The following is a 26,216-nucleotide window of genomic DNA, read 5'->3' as shown; positions in this document are numbered from 1 at the left end:
TACGAATTACATTATAAGGAAACTGCTATTATCTTATTAATAAAACTGAGTTCTTAACTTTTTTTAGTACAAAATTTCAAATACATACGAAAATAACTTCAAGGGTATTCCTTAATTGTTAACACTTTACCACATTAGCTTTCCTGCTCTCTCTCCTTCTGCATATATATGTGTGTATGTATGTACATATATATTTTCCTAACTATATGAGTTAAATTTCAGACACGACGTCCTTTTACCTCCATACACACCCACGAGTATTCCTAAAAACAAAGGACGTTCTCTTAGCATAACCACAGTATAATTATCAAAATCAGAAAATTAACACTGGGACAAACTACTCACATTTTTAGTATTAAAATGTGGGGATAAAATATTTTTTTCCCAGATGCTTAAGGCCAGAGGTTTGCTTGGGAAACCTGTCACTGCACTTCCGCGTGGCAGCTGCTCTAAGGTGGGGACACACTGGGAGCTCTAAGTCTTGATTTGCTGAGTCAGGTTTTCTCATCACTGTCCCCCTCTTCCTTCTCACCATTGTTGGCTCCGTGACCCACTTCAGAAAGAACGTGGAATACAGCAGGACTGCTGTCTGCACTCTCCTTCCATCGGGCCGAGCTCCCCAGCATGAAGAGGTCTGGGGGCTCCACGATCCCCCGAGAGGCACAGGCACGAAGAACGGCAATGATTACATCGATCCTCTTAAACAAGTACCTTTCCAGTCACTGATGAGGACGTGGTCCCATTGCTGATATTCTTCCTGGTGTGGTCTGGAACCACCCTGGGGTGGCTGGGAAGGGAGGAGGCTGTCCTGCAGATGGAGCCCTCAGGACTCTTCTTAGAGCCTGGAATCCTGTCAAAGGAAGAGAACAAAGTCAGGGAGTGTCTTACTAAAGCTGCAGAGGCTTTACCGAAACTGAGTGTGAGGAGGAATCAGAATACAGAAGTCAAGGTTACAATTCCATTCCAAAAAAAAAAGGGCAGGCAGGGAGTTCCCTGCTGGCCTAGTGGTTAGGATTCCAGGCTTTCACTGCAGTGGCCCGGGTTCAATCCCTGGTCTGGGAACTGAGATCCTGCAAGCCACGCTGCACGGATAAATAAAAAAAGACAGGCAAAGGCAGAAAAACAGCCAGAGGGAACCATGACTGTCCCAACGTGCTTCTCTGAAGCTGACTTCGCCCTTAAACCATGAGAACTTACTACGCAGCCCGAGATTCTGCTCAATGTAAGCAAAGAGCAAATTACTCAGTTCTTCCGAGATTATTAGAGTCTCAGTCTATCAGAAAGCCATCCTGGAGCAGCAAAACACCTCCCTGCTCCACACCCTCATCTTCCAGGTCGGTGACGATCAGTCCCAAGAAGAGGCATCTTCCAAAGGCCTACACCCTCTGACTTCTTAGCCTCTACCCACTGACAACCTACCTCACTGCCCACCGTGATCACTTTCCCCACAGAGGAAGGTCTGTACGCCAGCCGATAGCCAGATGGAACGCATCTAATTTGGGGCAATAATGTAATAGACAACCTTCCAATTTACATTCAAAGCCACCTCACTGTGGGGCAGATGGACTCCTGCTCTGACCTTCCCACAGGCTCTGGCTTTGACTCAACAGCCAAGTGGACGTGATCTAAGTGCCCTTCCCAGTGGCCGCTCTCCACTACACCTGACTGGCAGGAGGAGAGCTGCTCCAAGAGCTTCCCTCCTGCAGAATTCCAGTCACTTTCACGCAGGGAAAGGCCAGGGAGGCCGGTCGGGGCGAGAGCAGAGTGAAGGCGAGCGCTCTGGGGGGTGGGGGTGGGGAGCCGGTTACCGCAGGTAGAAGAGGACGTAGGCCTGCTGGTTCAGAACCACCTTGATGTTGCTGGAGTGGACAAAGGAGTCGTTCATCTGGTACCACTGTCCGTTGCTTGCCTGAGCAGCGCAGGGTGTGGACGAAACAAAACACAACGATCAACACTTCTGCGATCCTTACTTTTAACAAGGGAAGGAAAAAACCTTTTAGCTGCCACATGTATCCCAGTGCTGATGAACTAACTAGCGTTTTATGACTTCATAAAATGTCAAGTATCCCTCTAACTTTGAATGTGCCCCTAAGTGTGCTGGAGTCCCCCTTCCTTCCTGGCACCCCAAAAGATGCGAGCCTTCCTTGTGGAAGGCTATTTTGACAGGTCTGCTCAGCACAGCCTCTCCCACCAATATCTGGCCTTCTGAGACTTCTCCAGGGGGGTCTAAGGACAGGGCACTGGCAGCAGCCCCCCCTCCAGTGTCTCATCGCAAGGCCAAGAGTGGGACAGATCCTGGTGAGACAGGTTTAAAACACGTCTTTGCACTCCACGAAGAAACAACAACAGGACCTGGACACAACCACAAAACACGGCCACTTTCCACAGAATAAACATTCTGCAGAGGTCACATCTGGACTTGTGCAAACAGGCACCGCAAACCTGCCCCCCGGAGGTAGCACGCATACCACCACCTAAGACAGCCTGACACCAACACAGGAGCCACTGACCTTCACGTAGCAGTAATAGTGCCCGGCGTGGCAGCTATAGCCCGAGTGGACCAGGACAGCGTACAGTCCGTACATGACAGGCTCACCATTACTCTGGGACATATACGGACGGATGTTCAGGAATTCCGGATATCCCACATCCTGTTTGAAAAGCCAAGGAAAAGGCAATTACAATTCATCATTGGGAGTAAGGGTCACCTTGCCCTCTCCATCAGCTGGTCTTTAACAATGTGGGGCAATGGGCACACAGCAAGGCTGAGGCGGGGGCCTCCTTTAGTCAGTGATTAAAAAAGAAGCAGAAAAGTGCAGTCTTTCTATGGGAGTTTCTATGAGAAACTCTTACTTTATTGTCTTGACAAGTGGTTTATGATCTCCTGTCTTGGCCGTGCATCCCAATTAGTTCTCTCACTACCTGGTCCCACATGTGAAAGGAGAAGAGTCGTTCATTCTCCTCCCTGCCACCATGCAGGAACACTGCAAGGGGAGTACAGGGGCACAGCGCTGGGAGTCAGGGCTTCAGGAAAACAGGTGCTGACTCCACACGGCTAATTGAAACAGCAGGTTAAAATTTTAATGGAGTAGCTCAGGATGAAGGTCATGCCATAATTTATTTTAGAAATCAACAATTTTTCATAAGAAAATATTACCAAACATGACCTTTGAATGATACAGATATAACATACTTGCATTTCTGCCTGTGCACATACAGACTTTTAAAAAAGTGAAGTACAGTGACTTCCCTGGCAGTCCAGTGGATAACACTCCACACTTCCACTGCAGGGGGCATGGGTTCAATCCCTGGTCTGGGAAGTAAGATCCCCCATGCCGCACGGTGCGGCCAAAAAAAGAAGTACGGTTTACACAGAGTGAAAATAGGAGTACAGTTTGGTGAGTTCTGACCAGTGTACACTGATGGTAACCTACACTCCATTCAAGAGACAGACATGGACCCAGAGAACCCCCTTCTGTCCAGTAAGTGCCCCCATCTCAAGCACCCACTGCTCCAAGTCCTACGGCAAGTGGTTATTTCTGCCTGTTCTTGGGCTTCGTACAGCTGGTACCTGTTTGTCTGGATCAACAGAATGTCATGATATTAACCGACATATCTTTTCCTGTCTATTGACAATCTCAAAATCTCAAAAGCCAACACATCCAATAGGCTCAGGAGCCCCAGTCCAATCTTGCTAGACATGGGGCCGAAATCAAACAGACCAGTTTCTCAAACTGTGTCCTAATGGAAAACTAGTTCCAGGAGATTTTATGGCGGAACGTGAGATCCTCAGGGCAGAAGCAACACGACCTCATTCAGCACTGATTATCTCCCACTGATTTCCCAGTGCCTCACACGGCACGGTGCAACGTAAGCCCAAGTGTTAGAACGGAGGAATGAGTGACTCCCTCAGTAACTGAGTTTAGTAAATTCCCCTTGGAGATTCAAAACACGACACAGCTTAATAAAGGCTCTGAGAAGGTCTGCAATTAAAAAGAACTATCTTAACTCGGGCTTGGCGTTTCCCAAACTCGGCTGAACACAGAACACGGAACACTTTTTTTCAGGGTACCATACTACCGTTCTGCAGAACACCAGTTTGGGAAATGCTGACCTAACCACTACCACTGCCAGTGAGAAGACTGAAAGCTCAGACAAGTGCCTCGCCCCAAACCACACAGCTAGGCTCTGCCAACCGAGAACACATCTCCAGGCCCTCATGAGACAAGGCATCTTCTATTAAAACACCACTGTGCAAAAAAGTAAATTATTACACTCCACAAAAAGGCACAGCTTGCAGCTGCACCTGCTTTAGAGACTAACAGGACATGGAGCACAGTGTTCATCACATTGATTCCTGGGCCACCCAGACCTTCTATAGCAGGAGCACCCCAAGCACAGGAAGATGCTGGGGAAAAAATGTTCTTGAACTTGACTGCATAATGATCATTTAGGGATTTTGCAAAAATGCAGACTCCTGGGCCCTGTCTTCCAGGGATCTGAATCCACTCAATCTGGAGTAGAGCCTGGAATCTTTCAGAAAGCGCTGACCAAGCAGCCTGGGCGCTGTGAGTGCTCACCTTGGTGATCTTCCCCCCACTGAAGTTGGCAAAGCGCTTGAGTGAGAGTGTCAGGACGTTGGACGTCCTGTGGATGGTGAACCGCTTGCTGGCCGGAACCTTCTTCTTGCATCTGCGAGGAAGGGGAGAGGAAGAGCTCTCAGCTCGTGCTCTGAGGACTGCTGTCCTCACACTAGGTCAGTATCAGAATATCAGGAACTGCACTTTAAATAAGGGGTCTTCTTAAATGAGACCGTGCCCTCTGCACCCCTAAAAACCAATCAACACCACTTAAGGAAAGGAAAGCTACGGCAGGGCCACCAGGACTAGAGAAAAGGTGGAGATTCTAAAGCAAAAACAAAGTACTTTCCCAATGAGGAGACTAAAGAAGATGCATGGAAAAGTAACTTTGGGCTATAACACAGGAAAAGCAAATTCGAGCAGATGTGGCCAAGAGATAAACAGGCAGGCAGGAAATCACCGAAAGCAAAGCCAGAAGACCAGGAAATGAAGGGGGAGAAGACAGAGGCAAAAGTGAACAGCTTCTAGAGCCAAAGGAAGTGAACTGAGAGGGAGAAAAAGCAGGGCTCAGGCACAGAATCATCCCCCTGAAAAGCATAGCGAGAAAACTTTCATTAGTGATTTACAGCTCTTAAATGACCTGGATATAAAGTAACACACCCACACACTGAGACAGCACAACCCTAAAGAGGACGAGGTCAGTCACAACTGCTGAAATGGAAAAATGCCGAGGACAACTCAAGTCAAAAACGGAAGCCACAGAACACGGCTTTTCGAGGAGGCAGGACGGCCTCTGGAGCAGACGGCCATGTCCAGTCACTCCACTTCTGTGCCTCAGTTTTCTCCTCCTGTGAAATGGGGGTAATAACAGTCCCTGCTTCACGAGTGAGTGCACGCGAGGCCCTCAGAACAGGGCCCAGCACGGAGTAAGCGCCACATAATAGACAGCAGCTAGGACAACCACAGCTATCCCTCCATCTGTACTGTTTAAAGGTTTTCAGTTTTAAGACACATCTACACCACTCAAGAATGTGGACAGTGACTGGGACTTCCCTGGTGGTCCAGGGTTAGGACTCGGCGCTTTCACTGCCGCGGCCTGGGTTCAATCCCTGGTCGGGGAACTGAGATCCTGCAAGCCGTGAGGCGCGGCCACAAAAAAGAAATGTGGACAGTGGTCACCTCTGAGGGCGAGAGGGAGGGAGGGGACGGCAGCCGTGTCGGGTTAGGTGACGTATTTTCTTTCTGGCCGGCTTGATCTTTTTGCCGAGAGCAAAACGAAACTTACTTCGCACACATATAGGCATTCTCTCCACTCAGGACATCGGGTTTCACAAAAAGTTCCAGGGCACGCACGATATTTGCAGCTTGCTGAGAAGGACAAAAACAGGGAATAGAACAAAGAGCGGAAGAAATAGGCTGACTCTCCAGAAATGCTGAATGTAAGGTCTTCTTCAGGCTGACGCAGCAAATCACAACATTTCACTTGCATAAGAACTGGCCTGCTAGCTGCCACCTTCTGGGACTCAGAGCATGGCAAAGGAACAGGGAGCCAGGCTGTTACCCCTCCTCTGTTGACGAGGATCACAGCCCCGGGGGTTCATCAAGGCCTCAGAGGGTCCAGTCCAGACCTCAGGCTGAGGTGAGCTCACCTCCTGCAGAGTTCGAGCAGGGAGAAAGGAAGGCCGCTCCGAAATGCGCAGCCTCTGTGTGAAAGCTGCCCGCAGCACACCGGACCTCCCTGCTCAAACCCTGCACTCAGTGTGGCCGCTATTCATGCCTCAGGGCACAAAACTGCATTATTTTCCCCCTTCTTTTTGAAAAAAATAGAGCTCGCACAGGGAAATGGCTAGGAAGAAATACACGAAAATGTAGGACTCCAAGTATTTCTTTCCTGATCTACCTGGATCACATGCCCTCATAGGTTTTTGTTCTTTGGGGTCTTTGCCCTCTGGCCTCCCTGTCCTAATGCAAATGAAACAGCATGACAGGGTCCATACCCGAATCTCCAGCGCCACATCCAAGTAGGGATCGTAGGTGTCTGAGACGCTCTTGCACACGGAGCACTTGACTGCGAGAGAACAAGGCGGGCAGTGGGGTGGGTGCAGGGCCTCCAGGGCACCACCCCCGTTTCCAAGTCTGAGAACTGGAGGCAGACCACCAGCTCACCAGCCCCCTGAAATCTTGGGATGGGAAGTGCTCAGGAGGAGACGAGGGCAAACCCCGAGGTGCCTTCCCAGCCTGGCCAGCTGCCCCGGGGTGCTCACTCCCACCCCAAGGGCAGCGGCCACATCTGAGCAACTATGGAGTCTGAGGAAAAGGAACACCACCCGCATCCACAGGCTCCTGATGCTTTGCTCCAAACCCCCTCCCAGGAACGGGGCCCCCAGCAATGCAGCAGGCAGGGCTGTGGTGCACAAACCAGGCTGCAGGCCTCCTGGGCCTGGCGGGTCAGCCTGGGTGCCAATACCAAGCCTTTCTGGTTAATACTCTAATCCCCAACAAGAAGGGGCAGAGAACATTTCTCCACTTACCTCGCGATCGGAGATAGCCTCCAAAAATCTGATGGACCAAAGTCGTAGCCTGCGTCTGACGATCCAACCTGCAGAAAGGCCATGGCCTTCAGGGGGAGGACAGGGGCCAAGAAGCAGGCCGGCAGCCCCGCCAGCCCCTGTGCCGTTACCCGCTCAGTGCGAGGATGGGAAAGGTCCCACCTGGTCAGCGACAGCTCTGCCCCGAGGCCTCCGCACGCGCTGACCCGCGTGGCCTGCTCCCCACAGCAGCCGCCTCACCTCCCACGGCACGGGGAGCAAGAGGCTGGATGGACCTGTACGTCACCCCACCCCCCGGCCCACCCCTCCCCGCTCCAGCTCAGCCCCACAGTCCCTCGTGGGCACCGCACACGCGCACCTCTGGGAAAGGGAGCGCAGGGTGAGCAGGGACAAACTCCCCCTCTGAACCCTCTCAGCAGGACAGCAGTGGGCACGGGCGTGGGCTTTAGGGTCCGGCAGACCTACATTCAAACCCCCAGCCCCAGAGCTGCGAAGCAGAGCTCCAGAGAGCACCTAGCGCAGCACCTGCACCCACAGCGACTCACGCAGCGAAGATTCTGGAAACAATACCCTACGCCTAGCCTCTGCTCCTGGTTTTGCTTGCAACCCACCGAATCTGACCCACTCCTCTGCAACTGTCCTGAGTCCCCGAGACCCCCGGGACACAAACGCAGCCACCCTTTTGGTCTTTTGGGCCACAAAAGCACTACATGGCAAGGCCCATTCCCTGCCGGGAAGAGCTTCCCCGTGTCCACCCAGGCCCCAGTCTCCTGCCCACCACCTCCTGCAGGTGCTTCTGCCTCCCAGGCGGGGGTGGGCAGCGGCGTGTGTGCTGCTAACCCGGCACCTCCCTCCGCAGGTGGCCACCTCCCACCACCGGCAGAGCGAGCCAGGCGCCCTGGTCTCAGCCTCCTGTTCAGGCCACACGACTATTCATGGCTGCGCTGCCCAGACGCATTGAGGAGTATAGCTCCAAAACACGTGGGGGACAAACAAAGGGTCAGCAGATTTTTATTCTGCACGTTAGGAAAAGAAAAATCAGCTGCCACCTTCTATACTGTCACCACCACTCATCAAAGAAGGGACATTTTAGGTCCCCAAACTAGCAAGGACATAACCTCAGAGCAGACTGAAAGCCTCTGGGCGTGATGCAGCTGCTGAACTCCAGGTCGCCCCCGGGTCACGTGAAGCCCGTCAGGACAGGGGCCCAGAGGACCACATAGGACGCACCCTCATTCAGCCGGAAGCAGGGACAGCACAGACATTCAATCACCCAGAAGCAGGAAAATAAAGCCAGATCAAAAAGTCATCCCAGACACTCCCACCGAGCGTCCCAGAGGAAGGGAGGGAAAGGAGAAGGGACGAGGGGACCTGAGGCCTGTGCAGCACCTCCTGTAAGGTGAGGCTCCCAAGCGTCCTGGCAACAGGATGTGGCTGGGAGGCAGTCCCCAAGGCAAAAACTCGGCAGGAGGAGGCAGGCAGCCTCCTTGGGGAGCAGGGGGTTCAGGGCAGGAGAACAAAGGGGAAAACCAGGGTCCTGAACAAGAAACATAAAAATACTGAGGCCACAAGCCCCTTCTGCCCGCAGAGGAAAAGCTGCCCACTCCAGCGTGTGCTTCGCTGTGTGGCCAGAAGGGGGCGCCCGAAGCAAGAGCCGAGCGAATCGCCGAATCCTCGTGGTACGGAAGCAAAGGTGGTTCCCGTAGAAAATGGTGAAGGAGACTTGACACCCTACCTGACGAGAATCAGCCCCCCGGAAGCAACATGAAGCAGGAGAAGACAGCGACACAAACTCCAGGCTGAACTGAAGACCCCAAACAAGCATGTGGGGGAGATGGAAGAACACCGTGAACACGCCTTAAAACTAAGATAAAATGACCAAAAGGAGGGAAAGTTCACTAAACTCAGGAAAGAAACAAGGACTGAACTTCGAGGGGCACATGGAGGAGGGACTCAAAGGAGATGGAGTGAGGGGCACAGGAAGCAGGGGTGGGGGGGTGTGCGGTGCGGCCGCGGGGAGGGGGCGGCTGAGACATGAGAACACCAACAACCCGGCACCCGAAAGGGCACCGTACCATCAAACACATAAGGCAGAACACGAGAAACATTCCCAGGCGTTAAGGGGAAAAAAGGGCCTTTAACACAAGCAAAAGCAATGCCATCGTGTGTTCCCGAGGGGAGAGTCACTTCCCAACCAGTGCAGGGTCACCAAAGACAGACCACTTTACCGGGCTACGGGTCAGGTTTAATGACATCAGAGTTTCATCTGCTGAAACAGAGGTTTCCCATCCTCATGGCTACAACTCAACTAACTTTCCCAAAGGATGTTCCAGATATGACTCCTGAGTTGTATTTCCAGACTCCAGGACTCAGTTCTATTCCAAGCCTAGGCAGCACTTCCTGCCTCCTTTCTTCTCTCTGAACCCAAAAACCCAAGAATGATACAAAAACACTGCTGACAGTAGCTGTTTTACAAAAGGGAAGACCAAGCAACCAACCATAAATCCGTCACGTGCATTTGTCTATGCTCTCAAATTTGGGCAGAGTGAAACCTCAAAGATCATAATCTCCTTACCCTCAAGTTTTCCTGCAGCCTTTCAAGTTCTTCCATAAAGACATTATAATTCCTACCATCCCCATCCTCAGTACCAAAATAATGAGGTGATTTTTAAAAGATGGGACAAGTCCCTGTCAGTAGCGTAAGATCCTCGAAGAGATCTATTAAAGCATTTCCCAGGACTTCCCTGGTGGCGCAGTGGTTAAGAATCCGCCTGCCAATGCAGGGGACACGGGTTCAAGCCCTGGTCCGGGAAGATCCCACATGCCACGGAGCAACTAAGCCCGCGAGCCACAACTACTGAGCCCACGTGCCACAACTACTGAAGCCCGCGCGCCTAGAGCCCATGCTCCACAACAAAGAGAAGCCACCACAATGAGAAGCCTGCACACCACAGCGAAGAGTAGCTCCCGCTTGACGCAACTAGAGAAAAGCCTGCGCACAGCAACGAAGACCCGACGCAGCCAAAAATAAATAAATAAACATTAAAAAAAAAAAAAGGCATTTCCCTCCATGAGTTGCTGGGACAGAGATGGCCACCACCTGCCCTGCAGCAGGAGAAGCCCTTTCCTGGGAAGCAGTGCGACCCCTTGCTGGAGCTTCAGCTCAGGGCCACAGGGCTAAGGTCCACAGAGGCAGCCTGGGGTGGGGGGAGGAGCGCGTACTTGGCACAGCCGCTCAAGCAGGCCTTCTGCATGGCGTCAATGGTGTACCGCAGAAACTCGTGTGCGTCCTCTTGGTTCCCGAAGCGGAAATGCCGGGCGATCTCTAAGGAGGAAAGGAAGAAGCATCAGGCCGGAAGGGAAGAGCTCCTGCCTGCTCTCCAAACGTCCCACTCCTGTCGGTCTCATCACCAACTCCTAGCAGACCCAGGACTAAACCCAGGCGAGGAAAAGGAGTCTGCCTGGCTTCCTACATCCCAGGTACCACCCTCACGGCAGTTATCTTCTCAAAGAGACCTAAGGGCTTAAACCCTCTACACTTAACAGAAAGCACAAATGAACACCAAGCATTAAGGATATGAGATCCATTGATGAACTGAAGCTGGTTTTCCAGGAGCCAATACAGACCGTGGCAGATTATCACCATGTCATCGCAATACAACTTACACCGGCTTCAAAAACCAACGAGCCCATCTTTTCTGCTAAGGGAGATATCTGACTGTCACAGCACATGGACACTGGTCTCTCTGACGTTGAGAAAAGGCCCCGCAGCCCTTCCTTACCTGCTCCCCACCTCCGGGCCCACGACACACAGCTCCCGGCCTGGCCAAAGCCACCTGATCTTCAGGGCGGGGACCACCACCACCTGGTGTGGACTCCTCCACATCCAGCCCCAGGGCTCGCTTGGTCTGCTACACTCTGTGTGTGCAGCCTCCCGAGCCCTCCCTTCTGCCCCCCGCCAGAAGGAAGCTGCTCTTACTTCTGAGGTCTCGGATGAAGGACACGGGCTTGATGGCGTTGCCACTGTTGGCGAAGGCCTGGATGATGTGGTTCTGCATGACGCATAGCATGCAGAAGCTTCCCTGGTGACCTGCGGGCACGGACAGGCGGTCGTGGTAAGGCGAGAGCTCCCAGGAGAGCTGACGACATGGCCTCCCGCCCGGCAGAGACAGCAGGAGCCCGACGGCCCGACCCAAGCCCCCACGCCGCCTGCAGCACCCGGGACCCGGTCTCTCCACAGACCGAGGAGTCTGAGTTTTCAAGCACCGTTTAGAACAATGCTTTCTCTGACTTCCGAACTGCATCACATAGTCAACAGGCTAGAATATTTTGGGCTTCCCGACACCCGCTTCATGTGCTCTTCAGTGCAGGAACCTCTGCTCTGGTTTCCAGGAGACACAGGGGCTCAGCCAGCTCTGGGGAGACCCCGGGCACAGTGCTCCCCCAGCCTGATGGCCCGACTCTGCAGCTCTGGCGCCCCAGGCGACACCTACATGGTGGGGACGGGTCCATAAGGACCGGCGGAGGGCCACACAGAGCTCCCAGGCTGCGATGGAGCCCCCAGGCTGCGGCCAGTCCCCGTGCTCCGGATAAACTCTTTGTCCCCCAGGAATTAAGCGAGATAGCGTTATGCTTCTACCTCTACTTACAATTATGATCTTAAATACACAGAGAAGAGCAAAGACTACACCCCATTTTAGGTGATTTTTAAGTCAAGTACTGGTGTGATAGTTGAACTCCCCCCTCAACCTCTCACAGCCCTGTTCCCCACATGCTTCATCCTTCTCCCCAACCAGGTCACCACTGTTCCCATTCACGGATTCACTGCATCCCACACGTGGCACTCACTCACCGGGATACTGCAGCTTCACGTTTAAGCGCACTCTCTATAAAGTGTAACAAACTGCTCTTTAATCCCTGCTCCAGACCACAGTTCATCCACACGACCCCCCTTTTCCTGCATGCCAACCTCCCCGCCTCTTCCTGCTATCACAAATGCTGTGGTGAATGGTCCTTGTGCGCATGTCAGTTTCTCTAAGGCATATACCTACAAGATACATTTCTGGGTCCAAGGGCAAGCACATCTTTAGTTCTACAAGATACTGTAGTCGTGTATATAGCGCACGACCTTCCTCAACAGACCCAGCGCCTAACACAAAATTCACACCAATCCATTACTCTCCCCCTGAACACCTCCAATCACCCAGTTACTTAGACCTATCTCAAATTAAAAACTGAAACAGTATGCAGCCTGTTTACCATATACATACAAAAAAATCCTAGAATCTACAAACGAAAAGGGCACATGTTGCTAAAGATGTTGAGAAACTGGAACCCCTGTACACTGTTGCTGGGAATGTCAAATGGTACAGCCACTGTGGAAAACAGTATGGTAGTTCCTCAAAAAATTAAAAATAGAATTCCCATATAATCCAGTAATTCCTCTTCCAGGTATTTACCCAAGAGAAGGGAAAGCAGAGTCTCAGAGATACTCATACACCCACATTTATAGTATTATTCACAAGAACCAAAATGTAGAAGCAATCTGAGCGTCCACTGACAGACGAATGGATAAAGAATGTGGTCTATACATAAAGTGGAATATTACTCAGCCTTAAAAAGAAAAGGAAGTCTGACACCTGCTACAACAAAGAGAAACCTTGAGAACATTATACTAAGTAAGCCAGTCCTAGAAGGACAAGCACTTGTGTTTGTGTTACATGAAGTACCTGGAGCAGTAAGAGTCACCGAGACAAAAAATAGGATGGAGGGTACCAAGGATGGGGGCTGGCGGGGGGAGGGGGTGTTTTTAATGGGGACAGACTTCCAGTTTGAAAAAGTTCTGGAGATGGATGGTGGTGATGGTTGCATGACAGTGTGAAGGTACTTAATGCTACTGAACTGTACACCTAAAATGGTACATTTTATGTTATATGCACTTACCATAATGCAAAAAAGTTTAATTTTTAAAAAAATGCTAGTATTTACACAAAAAATTCTTCTTGAAGGGAAATCAAAAAACCATTCATGTGATTAATGCCTTTACATGAAGGAGAGGCTTTTATTTTTCATTTTAGAGTTTTCTCAACTCTATATCCATTCATTACTTTCACTTTTTAAAGGGCAATAATTGTGGAGAAGGCTCAAATTGAGGCAAAAAACCTAATGTTATTTAAGATAACAAACGTAACAAATGTTAAGCAAACAAAAAGAGCTCCCATTTACAAAATCTGATTCATGTTAAGATACTCCTATGAAAGTCGTGTGGAAATTAAGCCTCTAATCATTATCTAAAACGCTGAGACTTTTAGACTAATAAATCATCACTCTTAAATAGGGCAACTGGGAACTCCCTGGTGGTCCAGTGGTTAGGACTCGGTGCTTTCACCGCCAAGGGTTCAATCCCTGGTCCGGGAACTAAGATCCCGCAAGCCTTGTGACTCAGCACAAAAAAAAAAAAAAAAAAAAATAGGGCAAGTAACAATTTCACCCAGAAATACCTGGAACAGGATTTCCCAAATCCCTGGTAATGCGCAAGTTTAATTTTAAAAGCCCGTGGACACTTTGTTCAGGTAATTTAGGAAAATACATCATAAAAGTTGTATCCATGATTTGAGGGACACTACTACTTAAATTTGGGGAAGAAGGTACGAAAGAGTAGGATTTAATCCTGGATATTTTACAGTGTTTATTTTGTGGATAGATCCTGAAGTGGTCCCGGCACGTTGCAGGACTGGGGCTCCATGCAAGCAGCCCCTTGTCATGTTCAAGCCATACTTCCCTGGACCCTTGAGAATCTTCAAACAGTGAATTCGAGGAAGAGAGGACAGCCCAAGCCCACTTAGGGGTCACCTGGGGATCCAGTCAGGTGCCAGGAAAAAAATATTAAAACTTCTCTTAATACATTTTACTCTAAAAAAGCCAAGAAATTAAGGCTTACTGACATTTCATAGTGACATGGAGGGACACTGGCACTCTCCCCAGGTCTGCCTGCGTTGCTCACAGGAGGAGGGGCTGCTCCCAACTCAAGCCCTTGCCCCCATATACCACTGTTTACTTGTGCCAGGTTACACGGACTTACAGATGTGACCTACTTTTAACTGTATTAACCCTTGCAAAGTTGACAATAGCTCAAAGATTCCTGCAGAGAAACCAACAGCAAAAGCACAGGGAACACGAAAACGGCAGTGACCTACAGGCTCAGGAGAGAGGCTCTCACCGCCAACGTCATGAGATAAAAACAAAGACAGCCCAGTCAAACCTTAGTAAAGTCCACCCAAAACAACCTCAGCCATCACCATCACTGGCAACAGAGATTTATCATCACCTTCATCTTAGAAGTGTGCACTGTGCCTTGGTATAGTAGCTAGTGTTGCTGTGAGCCACTGCAAGACATTTAAATACTACAGTAGTCCCACAGCCTGGCCTTCTTCCATTCTTTTTTAATAATATAACTAATATCCCTGAACACGTCATGCAATCCCAAACTTTTATCATAACGATGTTCCTCCCACACTCCCACGTCCCTGCCTCTGGTTCTGCCCTGATTTCTAATTTACCTACTTTTAAAAATCACTTTTATTTATTTAAGTTTTATCACATATACGTACACCTAAACAACAAATTATCTGCTTTTCAATGATATAAATAGGAATTCATGCTGGGCTTTTTCTTCACTCGACACTGCTATTCGGACTCATTCATGGAGCGAATCCATTCTTCTGCACTGCTGTATAATATTCTACCACGGGCCTATATAATTCAGGTACCCATTGTGTTGATGGGCGCCTGAGCTGCTTACAGTTTTTTGCTGTAGGTTTCCTGGTGCACAGATACCAGAGCTCTTCTGTAGAACTGCTAAGTGTAGATTATATGACAGAGAACACCAGATTGTTTTCCAAAGCAGTTATGCCAACTCAGACCAGGAGTTTACAAAGAATCTCATTGACCTCCATCCCCTGTGACCTTCAGTACCGTCAGACTTCCGAACCCTCATCGACCACAAAGGTGTAAAGCGTCTCCCAGGTTACGCGGTTACTAGCCATCTCCTCCTCTGCCCCGTGACGTGAGCTTCCTCTCCTATAAAATGCCTGCTCCTAATGTTTATCTATTTAATATGTTATTCTCTTTTCCTTGTTGATTTGTGGTTTTGTGTATATTCTTGGTCCCAACCCTTCGTTGTTTATGCATCCCAGGTGTCATCTCCTCGTTTGTAGCTCCCTGTCTTTTAATTTTGTTTTTTCATGAACAGAAGTTCTTAATTTTAACGCAGCCGAATTCATCAATTTTTTTAATGGTTAGTGCTTTCTCCCAACCCAACGTCAGAAAGATACTTGCTCACGTCTGTTATAAAAGCATTGTTTTTACTTTTGAGAAGTTTTTTTTTTAAAATAAATTTATTTATTTATTTTTGGCTACGTTGGGTCTTCGTTGCTGTGCGCGGGCTTTCTCTAGTCGCAGTAAGTGGGGGCTACTCTTCGTGGCAGTGCACGGGCTTCTCATTGCAGTGGCTTCTCTTGTTGCAGAGCACGGGCTCTAGGCATGCGAGTTTTAGTAGTTGTGGCACGCGGGCTCAGTAGTTGTGGCTCTCGGGCTCTAGAGTGCAGGCTCAGTAGTTGTGGCGCATGGACTTAGTTGCTCCGCGGTATGCAGGATTTTCCCAGATCAGAGCTTGAACCCGTGTCCCCTGCGTTGGCAGGAGGATTCTTAACCACTGTGCCACCAGGGAAGCCCTTTTGAGAAGTTTTAAATCCATTTTTTGGTGTGAGTATGCTGTGAAATGGGGATTCTATTTCATTTTTTCCGTATGTAAACCCTAATTATTTTTAAGTTCCATTTATTTAAAACAGGAGACACATGTATATGTGAAAAAATGGTGTGTAATGCCACACGTCCACGCATTCATGGCTCTGTTTCTGGGTTGTCTCTCCATCGGTCAGTACCTCCCTCCCTGACTCAACTCTGCCGCTTTAACGTCTCTTAACTTTACAGAAAGACTTTACGGCTGCTAGAGTATACTGCTTCTCATATTCTTCACAGGTGCCTTGGTGATTTTGGTCCTTTGCTTTTCTTTTCCATATAAATTTTAGAATCAGCTGGAGCTATAATAATCTCTACGTTAATTTGGGAGAGAACCAACATTTTTATAATACTGAGGCTTCCCTCTCTGAAGGCAGCGATCTCCATGTGTGTAGGTTATCATAAAATGCCCTTAAATTCCCAGGAAAGGTTTTCCACGTATATCTTGGTAATTTGGGTCTCCACACTTTATCATTTTTGTTGCTGTTATACAATTTTTTATAATAGCAAATTTTTTTTTTTAACAATTTCTTGTTTGGTGTAGAGAAATTCAAGTAACTTTTTGTATATTGATGTTATATCTAGTCATAGTGCCAAATTTCTTTCCTATTCCCCCGAATTTCTAATTTGTCTACGGATTCCTTTGTTTTTCTACGCAGGAATATCATTTTCAACCAACAAGAGTGTTACTCCCTCCTCTTGTCTCCTGGGTCACTGCTCTGGCCAGGACCAGCACATCAAATGCAAGTATAGAGAGTGGCCACCCTGGCTTCTCTCCTTATTTTTAAAAGGTGTGCTTCTACTATTTCCTAATTGGAATGCTTTTTTGTAGTTGTTGCTAGATACCTTTTATCAATATTAGTAAAAAAATCCCTCTGTTGCTACTTTGCTAAGAGTTTTCTTTATCATAATTTTTTGGGGCATCTATTTTCAGGTGACCTTTCTCTCTTAATCTGTTGATAAAGTGACGGCAACTAAGGTAGCAAGATTAGCAGTCACGGATGTAGAACTTACTGTGTGCCAAGTACTATTCTAAGCACTCTACATAATTCATGTAAGCTTTACAAAAACGCTATGAAGGAAATATTATTACTCTGCAGATAAGAACATGTCAGGTAATTCTCCAGGACTCAGTCGCCGGGTGGCAGAACCAGGATGTAAACCCAGCAGGCCAGTCTCCAGAGTGGTGCTTGTAACTGCTGTGCTATACTGGCTCCACAATTACATCCGGAGGTTTTCTGATATCAGAACATCCTTGTGTTACTAGGATGAACACAAGTTGCTCACAGTGTTTAAAAGACTATTGAATTTGCTAGTATTTTATCTAGAATTCTTACATGTATATTCATGAACAAGAGGGAACTGTAGTATTTCTTTCTCACATTGTGCTTATTTAATTTTGTTATCCAAGTTAAGAGAACCTCATTGAACGAGCTAGGGAGCTTTCTCTCTTTTTCTTTTCTCTGAAAGAGCTCAGGAAGCATTGAAATGATCTGTTTCTTAAAAGTTTCATAAAACTTACCCATAAATTGTCTCAGCCTGGTGTTTTCTTCATGTGAAAAGTTTTAACGACTGATTTAATTTTGTTAATGGTTGAAAGGCTATTCAGACTTTCTGTTTTCTTTACTTTGGGTAAGTTATATTTTCTTTCATCTTTTTTTTACCCACATTCAATGTCCACTTTGGAGGATGTTTTATGATGTACATAAAACACTGCTACAAAAACAGGTGTATAAAACAACCGAATGCACGTATTTCGCAGGTATCTTTTGAAAACCCTTTTCTCTCTTTAGGTAATTACTTTCAGCCCAGTTTAGAGACCATTACTCTACCCTGATCCTCTTTCACGGCCCATCCTGCAGCTGGCACAATTCGAATGTAGGATTTATCAGTTACTATAAAGCGTTACTATTTATCAGTGACTACTTCACTCCTGAATTGGACCCGGGCTGAACTGGCAGCACCGTGAGCACACGGGTTTGTCCACTTAGGAGACCATCTGGCCCCGAGGACCCAGGGCGCCCCCACAGCCATGCGTGTGCACAGCACCCCCCCCACACACACACAGCGCTCACTTACAGCCTCGCGTGTGCTCCTTGGAGAGCAGGTAGTTGGCCAGGGGCGGCGTGTAGGTCAAGCACTGCACGGTGGAGTTGAGGAAGCAGGTGTTGCCGAGGTTGTGCAGCCCCGCGCCCACACGGTAGACGCGCCCCCAGCGCAGCGACAGCCGCTCCACGGGGAAGAGCACCTTCTGGGGCGCGGGGACGCCGTCACCGCAGCTCTCGTACGCGCGCTCGCTGCCTGGGGGGGGAGGGATGGGAGAGAGGAGGCCGTCTGACTCCGTGCCCAGGCAGACCGCCCAGAGCAAGTGCCGTGGCGCACTCGGGCACGTGCTCAGAACGCAGCATCCGGGGGTGACTGGGTTCCCGCTGCGGAAGCCCAGGAGAACACCTGTCACCCCACGGCTCTCCCCGACGGCGTCGGTCTAGCGCCCCAGGACCCCTCGGTGGATGAGAGGACGAGGCTGTGAGAATCAGCAGCTGGAAGAACTGGGCCCTGGCACTCTGAGCCCACCCCACTTCTCCGTCTGGTTTCCAAGGCCTGCTCTTGAACCTCTAAGGACACAGATCTCTTTCTGACCAACCCTGTACCATTACTTCCATAACTAAAATCTACTGACCCCACGCACGACATTCACAAGTGACCACACTCTGTTTCTGGTCCTACTAATCAGTCAACGCTTCGTCCCTCCACTTGGTCAGCACAGAGCGAGGCCCCCTCCCAGTACCCTGTGTCCTGGCCTGCGGCTCATCCCCGCTCCTGTGGCAGCCGGCTCCCTCTGTCCTGGGGTTCAGCAGCACATATTTGCTCTTCAGTGACTCCAGCTGGTAGGAGAAACTCTTGCTGGCGGGCTCAAACTCCAGCTTCTGCAGAAGGACCTTCCTGGCAGAGGAGGCCAGGAGCTTCCCCAGCTCCCCATCGTCAGCCGAGTCCCTGCGGCCAGGCTTGAGGGCTTCCTTCAACTTGTCGACTATGGGCATGGTGCATCACTGTGGGGACAGGAAAGAACACGGAGCGGCGGGTAAGTGGGTCCCAGGAACAGAGCATCCCTTCCCTGACAACCCCCTCCTGGGCCTTACAGATGTGACCCACCATAAAAGCGGCTCTGGATCGGCTGCCAACCTTACAAGGGAGGAAGGGTGACACGAGACGTAGTACTGACCACGTGGACACAGCGACGCCCACGCTTCTCCTCTCAAAAAGACAAAGTGCCTCCGCAAACAGCACTAAACAGACTGACACGGCCCGGAGGAGGCGAGACTACCTTCTCGGCGTCTTCTCTTCAACAAGTACCATCAAGTGACTTTGGACGTCATACTTGGTGCAATTTCCCTCAAGAGGTGACCATGTCCTCCTAGCGTCTGCTCAAAACCAGGAGAACACTAATTCTCCCAAGACACTCTGGTCACACACACAAATCCATGCAATAAAGGAATCTGCATGGAGAGTGAGATGAGCTCACTCATCTGTTCAGAACCACACTCTTCAAAACAAAGGCCACGAGCCTCATGGGGCCACTGAACAGGAGAAATGAGGCTGGGCCAAACTGGGACGTGCTGTAAGTGTAGAACACACACTGGATTTCGAAGACTCAGTTTGCAAGTGTAAAACATCTCAGTAATTTTAAGACTAGTTATATGCCAAAATGATTATATTTTACATATACTGGGTTAAGTAAGTTATATTGTGACAATTCATTTCACCTGCTTCTTTTTATTTTTCAACGTGGTCACTGCAAAACTCAGTTATACTTGTGGCCTGTGTTACTGGATAGTGCTTGTACAGACTATCTTTTTAAAAGTGATGGAGAAAAGATAGTAATAGGACTAGAATGGTGTACACAAAAACGCCTAAACTTAAGGGGGGGGTGGGGTGGGGCGGAGCAAGCAGGGGCCGTGGCGGCAGCTCAGGCTCTGGAAGGCGGCAGGCCTGGGTTATTCCATCATGGATTAGCTACAGCCTCCAGGGACAATCACTGGGACTGCCGGAGACCGTTCTTTGTAAAATAGGAAAATAAACAAGTGTCAAAGGTGCCTGTGAGCTTAACGGGGAGAAACACACTGGGTGAGAGCTGAGCGCTGGCTGCAGAACAGTCCCTAAAGCCGCAGTGTAGAAACTGTAACAAACCCGAAATCCCCATCACCTCTAACTGCACACACTACCTGTCAACTCAACCACCCTGGCCAAAGCTCAAGGACTATTTGAGGCACAGTCAGAAAAATAGTTCCTTACACAGCTTACTCCCATCAGAAAAATGATGACCTCCCCCAGGTATGTGGTCGCTGGCCTGAGCCAGGAGACCCAACTAGTCAGGTGGATCCAAAACTCTGCTTGAGTGAAAGGACCCCGTCCAGCACCTCTTGGTAAACCGTCCAGATTTATGGTTATAGGGCACCTAATTCTGTATGTGGATCGAATTTCTTTTTCTATAAAAATTTCTGTAAAGAACAGAAACGTAAGACCATTATTTAAAAAAAACGCAAGCACAAGTTCTTTGACATGAAAAAAATAAAAGAAGCTTTCCTAAGGGGAATTATCTAAGCGTTCTCACCAACTGAACAATGGCTGCTGGACCACATGTGGGCTTACCTGGGGTGTCTGAACTTGGGTGTGCTATTCCTGCAGCATGGAGTCAGGTGCTTGGCCAGACTAGGCAGGTGTGGTGCTGGGCCCTCAAAATCACGTGCTCCCAGGCTTTGGCCTGTTCAATCACCAGAGCCACAAGCGTGTCGTCCAGAATGGGTGTCAGAGTCTGTGGGATGAACACAGCATCACATGAGGCCAGCTCTCTTCCCGCTGTCTCATCAGCCCCATTCCCTGGACACGGAGTAGGAAGGCCAACCATCTACCAGGAACAGTCAGCATTAAGGCGGAAGGAATATGGATAGTGCGGGACTTAGGAAGAGTGAAGAGCTGAGCTAACTAACTACAAACGATTTAGATGGACATGACATGAAAACACTGCCCTTTCTTCCATACCTTAACCTTCACGCCAGTGACAAGCCCAGTGAACAAAAATCTCCCCACACGCCAGTCAACTCCAGACTCCATCACATTTGCAAAGACTAAGAGATAACAGATAATCATCTCCAACCTTCAGATTTCATGAGCCAGTAAGAGTTCCCCAAAAAATAGCGCAATGAGAGTTGCCAAATTTTCACTCTGCTAAGTTTGTTTTTTTTCCTTAATTACCAACCACAATCACTGTGATTACAGAAAATTAAGGTACTTAAAAACTTTTTACTGTGAAAACGTTCATTTACAATGTAGAGAGAACATCACAGGGAACCGCCACGCTCCCCTAATTCAACGTCAATAATTATTGTGTAGGACCAGTCGATTCTTCTCCTGAGCCCACATTACTTTACAGCAAGTTTCAGATATACCATGTCTGATGTCCATAAGTAAAAGCATATTAACAGCAAAAAAAAGAAAGAAAGAAAAACAAAAGAGCATAATAAACACGATCTCAGCATGAAGTCAATCTGTAAAGGTTTCTGTTTCATGAAAACTCCCTACAATGTCCCTCTTCTTGTCAAGATCACACGTTGCTAAGGACTCTTGTCATGGGCAGATATGGGTTTGGGAACCTCTCGAAGCTAGAGGATAAAACAGAACTTGGAAGATTTAACCCAATTTAATTCGAGATAAATAACGTAAAGAACACCCACCCATTCCACATAGCCCACTCCTCGATGTGGAGTCAAGAGATTTTGAACAAGCAGAATTTTTCAAGTTTCAACAGGAAGATCAAACCTCTACATCACCAATTCAACCCGAAACATTAAGCAACAACCTAAAAATGATTTATTTCTGAGGTGCAGCGACCCAGAGAAAAATGTCCCTGTAACCATCACAAGCCCTCTGATGTACACACTTGCTTCAAAACTCAGGGAGGATGCTCTCTCCAGTGCACGTTCCTCACGGTCCAGGAACAGCTCACACTTATCTATGCCCATTTCTACCTCTACTCAAATAAAGCTTCCTTAAATCAATCACCATTCAAGAACGTTTTCTCTCCCTCCTCCCTTTAAATGCATTTTTCCAGCATAAAATGCACTGAAGACTCACAGGGTCAACCACGTGCTGGCGGGGAGGAGCCCCAGACAGCACAGGGCTGGGGCCTCCCTGGGGCGCTTTTAGAGGGGGCTCTTCTGCAGAGCAAGCATCGGTCCCCAGCCAGGAAAGAGCAAACTGAGCGCCCCTCTCCTTGGAGGCCTGATTCTCCCCATCCCTTACAGACAGTGGACTGTGTCACAGCCAGGATGTTTTCCTCTCATCCATCCCTGTTTTAAGACGCTGCTCTAGCTCCTAGAACCCCAGGGGAGACCCAATACTACCCGCCCAAAGAAATAGGTATTTTAAAAACTCATATCTTGTACCCATCCCCTCACCAGGACCATGACCACGACCAAGACCGTAAGGAATGTTACCCTCTCCAGGGGTGAGTTTTTCCACATATCTTACTAAAAAAGAACAAACAAGATATCAACTCTGCTGCCAAACTGAACGTCCTCCCCTTTATTTGGACTTAAGCCATTCCAAAGAAAGTCTGAATTCTGCATAAATGATGCTACTGTGCGTAACACCGCCACGGGCTGCTGCCTTCTCCCCTGCATGGGCTCCTGGCCGGGGCAGCTCTCCCCTGCACCGCGGGTCGCTCCCGGTGTGTGGAGAAGAGCAGAGAGCAGACCCGAGGCAGCCCGGACGGAGGACACACTTCCAGGGCCTCCCCGTGCGCCCCCGAGCCCTCGGGGACGGCGCAGCCCTAGTACCTCCCCGTGGACCCCGGAGCCCCCCGTGGACGCGCAGCCCGGGGCCTCCCCGTGGACCCCGGAGCCCCTTGCGGACGGTGCAGCCCTGTTGCCTCTCCGTGGACCCCAAGCCCCTCGCAAACAAACACCCGTGTCTCCCCGGAGCGTTCGCCTGTGCGCCCAGCGTCGGGAATCACATTCCCACGCCCCGCGGGGCGGAAGCTCTCCACCCGGCCCTCGCGCCGCCCCAACCCGGCCCTAGCCTACCAGGCCCTCAGCTGGCTCCGCCGCTGGCCCGGCTGCAGGCCCGCAGAGTTGGCGTCTGCTCGGCACGGGCCCCGCACACGCACCATCCGGGCCTCCGCCGCCTCACACACGTGTCACGGCGACGCTTAAAGGAGCCGCGGTCCACAGTCCTCAAGGCGGCACACCGAAAGGCCCCGGCAACTTTAAGAGGCGGTGCTAGCTTCCGCCCTATTCCCTGGACCCGCCCACAGCCACTTTACGTGCCCTATACGTCACCTCCCCATCCCGCGGCCCCGCCAGCCTACGCGATGACGAAAGCACGCAGAGCCTGAGACGCCCCGCCCCCTTGGCCGGCGACCCCCGAGTTCCCCCAGAGCACGTGAGGTGCCTGCTTCCGGGTCTGGCGAGCCGGCGCACTTCGGACGGCGTCTGGGCGCACTTCTTTCTCACCTGCAGTAGGGGCGGTGGCGCGGGATGCTTGATCGCACCCTCTAGGGCATTTAGTGACCAAGACACAGGCCGGGCGAGAAGAGGGCAGCGGGCCCAGTGAAGCCCGGAGGGCGGAGCAAAATGCTCTTGGGATTAAGGGATCGGGAGCGATGGTATTTGACCTTTGCAGTGTCCCGGGCCCTGTGCAATTCCCTGACCCCACTCCCTTCCTTCAAAAGCGTCATCCCGTGATGACTACGTTGAAGTTTGGGTTGAATGTTTGCAAATGCGCTTTGCTTTTGCGGTACTTTTAAAAATGTCTTTCACCTAATCCACTTGGTTGCCTTCCGTCCCGTTCCGCAGGGCAGGTGGAGAGAGTGCAGTCCCAGACCTGACCTCCAGATACTCTCACATAAGCAAAGGAATATTGTTACTCCACAAAAAACGACTTTTCCTAAAAGGGAACACTTGGAGTATACAACACAATCTGCTGTGTCCTTGGCAGACAAGTGTGAAGGGCAGGCTGGGCGATCCTGGGTGAAGCAACTAGAAACCTGGAGCTAGTCGTTATATTCCCCGCACAGTCCTTCAAGCAGGGACTGGCAATGGAGAGAGAGAATGGGTTTAATTAGAACAAAATTCACCTGTAGTTATCACTTGGGAGAGTGCTGGTTGAGCTCTGCCCTGTCTGTGAGAATCGTCAACTACAGAGATTCAGATTGGGATTTGTCCCGGAGTCGCGCCCTAAAGCAATGATTCAGACAAAAACCTTCTCACTCTTCCAGGTCTGAAACAATGTATAAATGAGTGGTTAAAAGGATGGGAGCGGGCTTCCCTGGTGGCGCGGTGGTTGCGAGTCCGCCTGCCAATGCAGGGGAAATGGGTTCGTGTCCCGGTCCTCGAAGGTCCCGCATGCCGCGGATGTGGCTGGGCCCGTGAGCCACGGCCGCTGAGCCTGCACGTCCGGAGCCTGTGCTCCGCAACGGGAGAGGCCGCGGCAGTGAGAGGCCCGCGTGCCGCAAAAAAAAAAAAAAAGTGTGGGAGCAGGTGGGAGGCGGAGGGCTGGCAAGTAGCCCAGGAATGAGGAGACCTCAGTTTTATCCCAGCTCTGCCCTAGTTAGCACCTTGCTTTGGACACTTCTTTTGGGCCTCCATGTGATCATCTGTGAAATAAAGACGATCTCCAGCAGATCTTTGATTCTAATAACAATACTGATGACATTCGTTCCCGTTGCTGAGTTCATATGATGTGCCAGATACCAAGCTGGCCACTTGCCCACACTATCTGATTTAATCCTCATGGCAACCCTACAAAAAGATATTGTTTCCATTTTACAGAAGATAAAACTGAGCATGCAAGATCCCAGCAAGCAAGTGGTGGTTTAAACCCAGGTTTCTCAGGCTCCAAGTTCACATCTTCAGCTCAGGCCCTCAGAGGTAACCCTGAACATTTTCTTAGATGACAAAGCTATTGCCCGAAAAGGCCCGCATGCCGCTTGAGAATGTGATCTGAGACCTGGAAGTCGAGAGGAGCCTCTGGCCACCCACACTCCCACCCTACTCCCCTTTCAAATTCCCTCCTAGAAGGCTTCCAAGTGGAATCTCCTAGAAGTGTGTTCACATGGCCCATAGGAAAGTCTTTCTAAAATGCTCCATCTCGGGCTTCCCTGGTGGTGCGGCGGTTATGAATCCGCCTGCCAATGCAGGGGACACGGGTTCGAGCCCTGGTCCGGGAAGATCCCACATGCTGCGGAGCAACTAAGCCCGGGCGCCACAACTACTGAGCCTGCGCTCTAGGGCCCACAAGTCACAGCTACTGAGCCCACGCACCACAACTACTAAAGCCTGCGCACCTAGAGCCCGTGCTCCACAACAAGAGAAGCCAGCGCAATGAGAAGCCCATTGACACAACTAGACAAAGCCCGCGTGCAGCAACGAAGACCCAACGCAACCAAAAATAAATAAATAAAATAAATAAAATTTAAAAACATGCTCCATCTCAAACGTCACCAGAGAAATGCAAATTAATACCACAATGAGTTGACGTTCCACACTCTGTGGAACTGCTAGAAGCTAAAAGACTACACATTGGAAACAATGTGTAAGCAAATAGATTGTAAAACTGCAGGGAATGTAAAATGATGCAATCATTTGGGAAAATATTTTGAATGTTTCTTTTATGTAACATACTTAACCTATGAGTACATCCATTGCTGTCACCACTGCAACTAACTACTTCCTGTAGGCTGGTAAATTCCAAATGTGCCAACACAAACCTCTCCTCCTAATCTTTGGAAAGGTGGATCCAGTGCCTCCTGGACACCCCTTCCCCAGAAGGGGGTGTCCTTTCGAGGTGTCCCACCTCGAAATTCACCATGCCCAGAAACGCCTCCCCACCCCCCACCCCCCCCCCGCCGCCAAACTGCCTCTCCTTTCTGCCCTGTTGCCCACTTGGGCTGCTGTGCTAGAGCTCAGACCAAATCCTTGCCCTTTTCAGCTGGTTTCCCAGTGGGTCAGGCCACTTGGGGGCACTGCTGAGACTGGAGGGCAGACGAAAGGAGAAGCAGGCCTTTCTTCCCCTCCCTCTCTGCTTTGAGTGGAGTTTCCAGCAGCGGCTTCAACTCCACCCAGACAGACATACTGTGGTTGCAGCCTCCCACCTGGCCTCTCCCTGGGCTCTTGTAGGGCAGCCTACAAGAGCTGCGCCTCCCTCTGCCCCTCCACCCTCGAGCTGCTGACAGCTTCCTGCTGTTCCCTTCTTGGCTTCCCAGGGAGTTTCTTCCATCAGGCTGTCACCA

General features: G+C 50.0%; 1 protein-coding gene across 1 annotated transcript in view; it reads right to left on the bottom strand.

The window, feature by feature from the left end:
* The window catches only part of USP36 (ubiquitin specific peptidase 36), a 34,765-nt gene extending 11,614 nt beyond the window's left edge, over positions 1–23,151 (bottom strand). Inside the window, exons 1-13 of the mRNA XM_032617180.1 lie at positions 23,011–23,151; positions 20,579–20,741; positions 18,717–18,978; positions 18,008–18,229; positions 11,109–11,219; positions 10,352–10,454; positions 7,112–7,179; positions 6,578–6,648; positions 5,866–5,948; positions 4,581–4,692; positions 2,511–2,651; positions 1,809–1,909; positions 712–850 (exon numbers count right to left, since the gene is read on the bottom strand). Of these exons, the coding sequence (XP_032473071.1) occupies positions 712–850; positions 1,809–1,909; positions 2,511–2,651; positions 4,581–4,692; positions 5,866–5,948; positions 6,578–6,648; positions 7,112–7,179; positions 10,352–10,454; positions 11,109–11,219; positions 18,008–18,229; positions 18,717–18,969 (1,404 nt within the window). The 5' untranslated portion in view covers positions 18,970–18,978; positions 20,579–20,741; positions 23,011–23,151. The remainder of the gene's footprint in view (positions 1–711; positions 851–1,808; positions 1,910–2,510; positions 2,652–4,580; positions 4,693–5,865; positions 5,949–6,577; positions 6,649–7,111; positions 7,180–10,351; positions 10,455–11,108; positions 11,220–18,007; positions 18,230–18,716; positions 18,979–20,578; positions 20,742–23,010) is intronic.
* Between the last annotated feature and the right edge of the window lie 3,065 nt (positions 23,152–26,216).

Source organism: Phocoena sinus, chromosome 20, assembly GCF_008692025.1.
Source record: "Phocoena sinus isolate mPhoSin1 chromosome 20, mPhoSin1.pri, whole genome shotgun sequence".
Classification (NCBI taxonomy): Eukaryota; Metazoa; Chordata; class Mammalia; order Artiodactyla; family Phocoenidae; genus Phocoena; species Phocoena sinus.
Note: the sequence above shows the minus strand (reverse complement) of the source record. Positions and strands in the feature narration are given on the sequence as shown.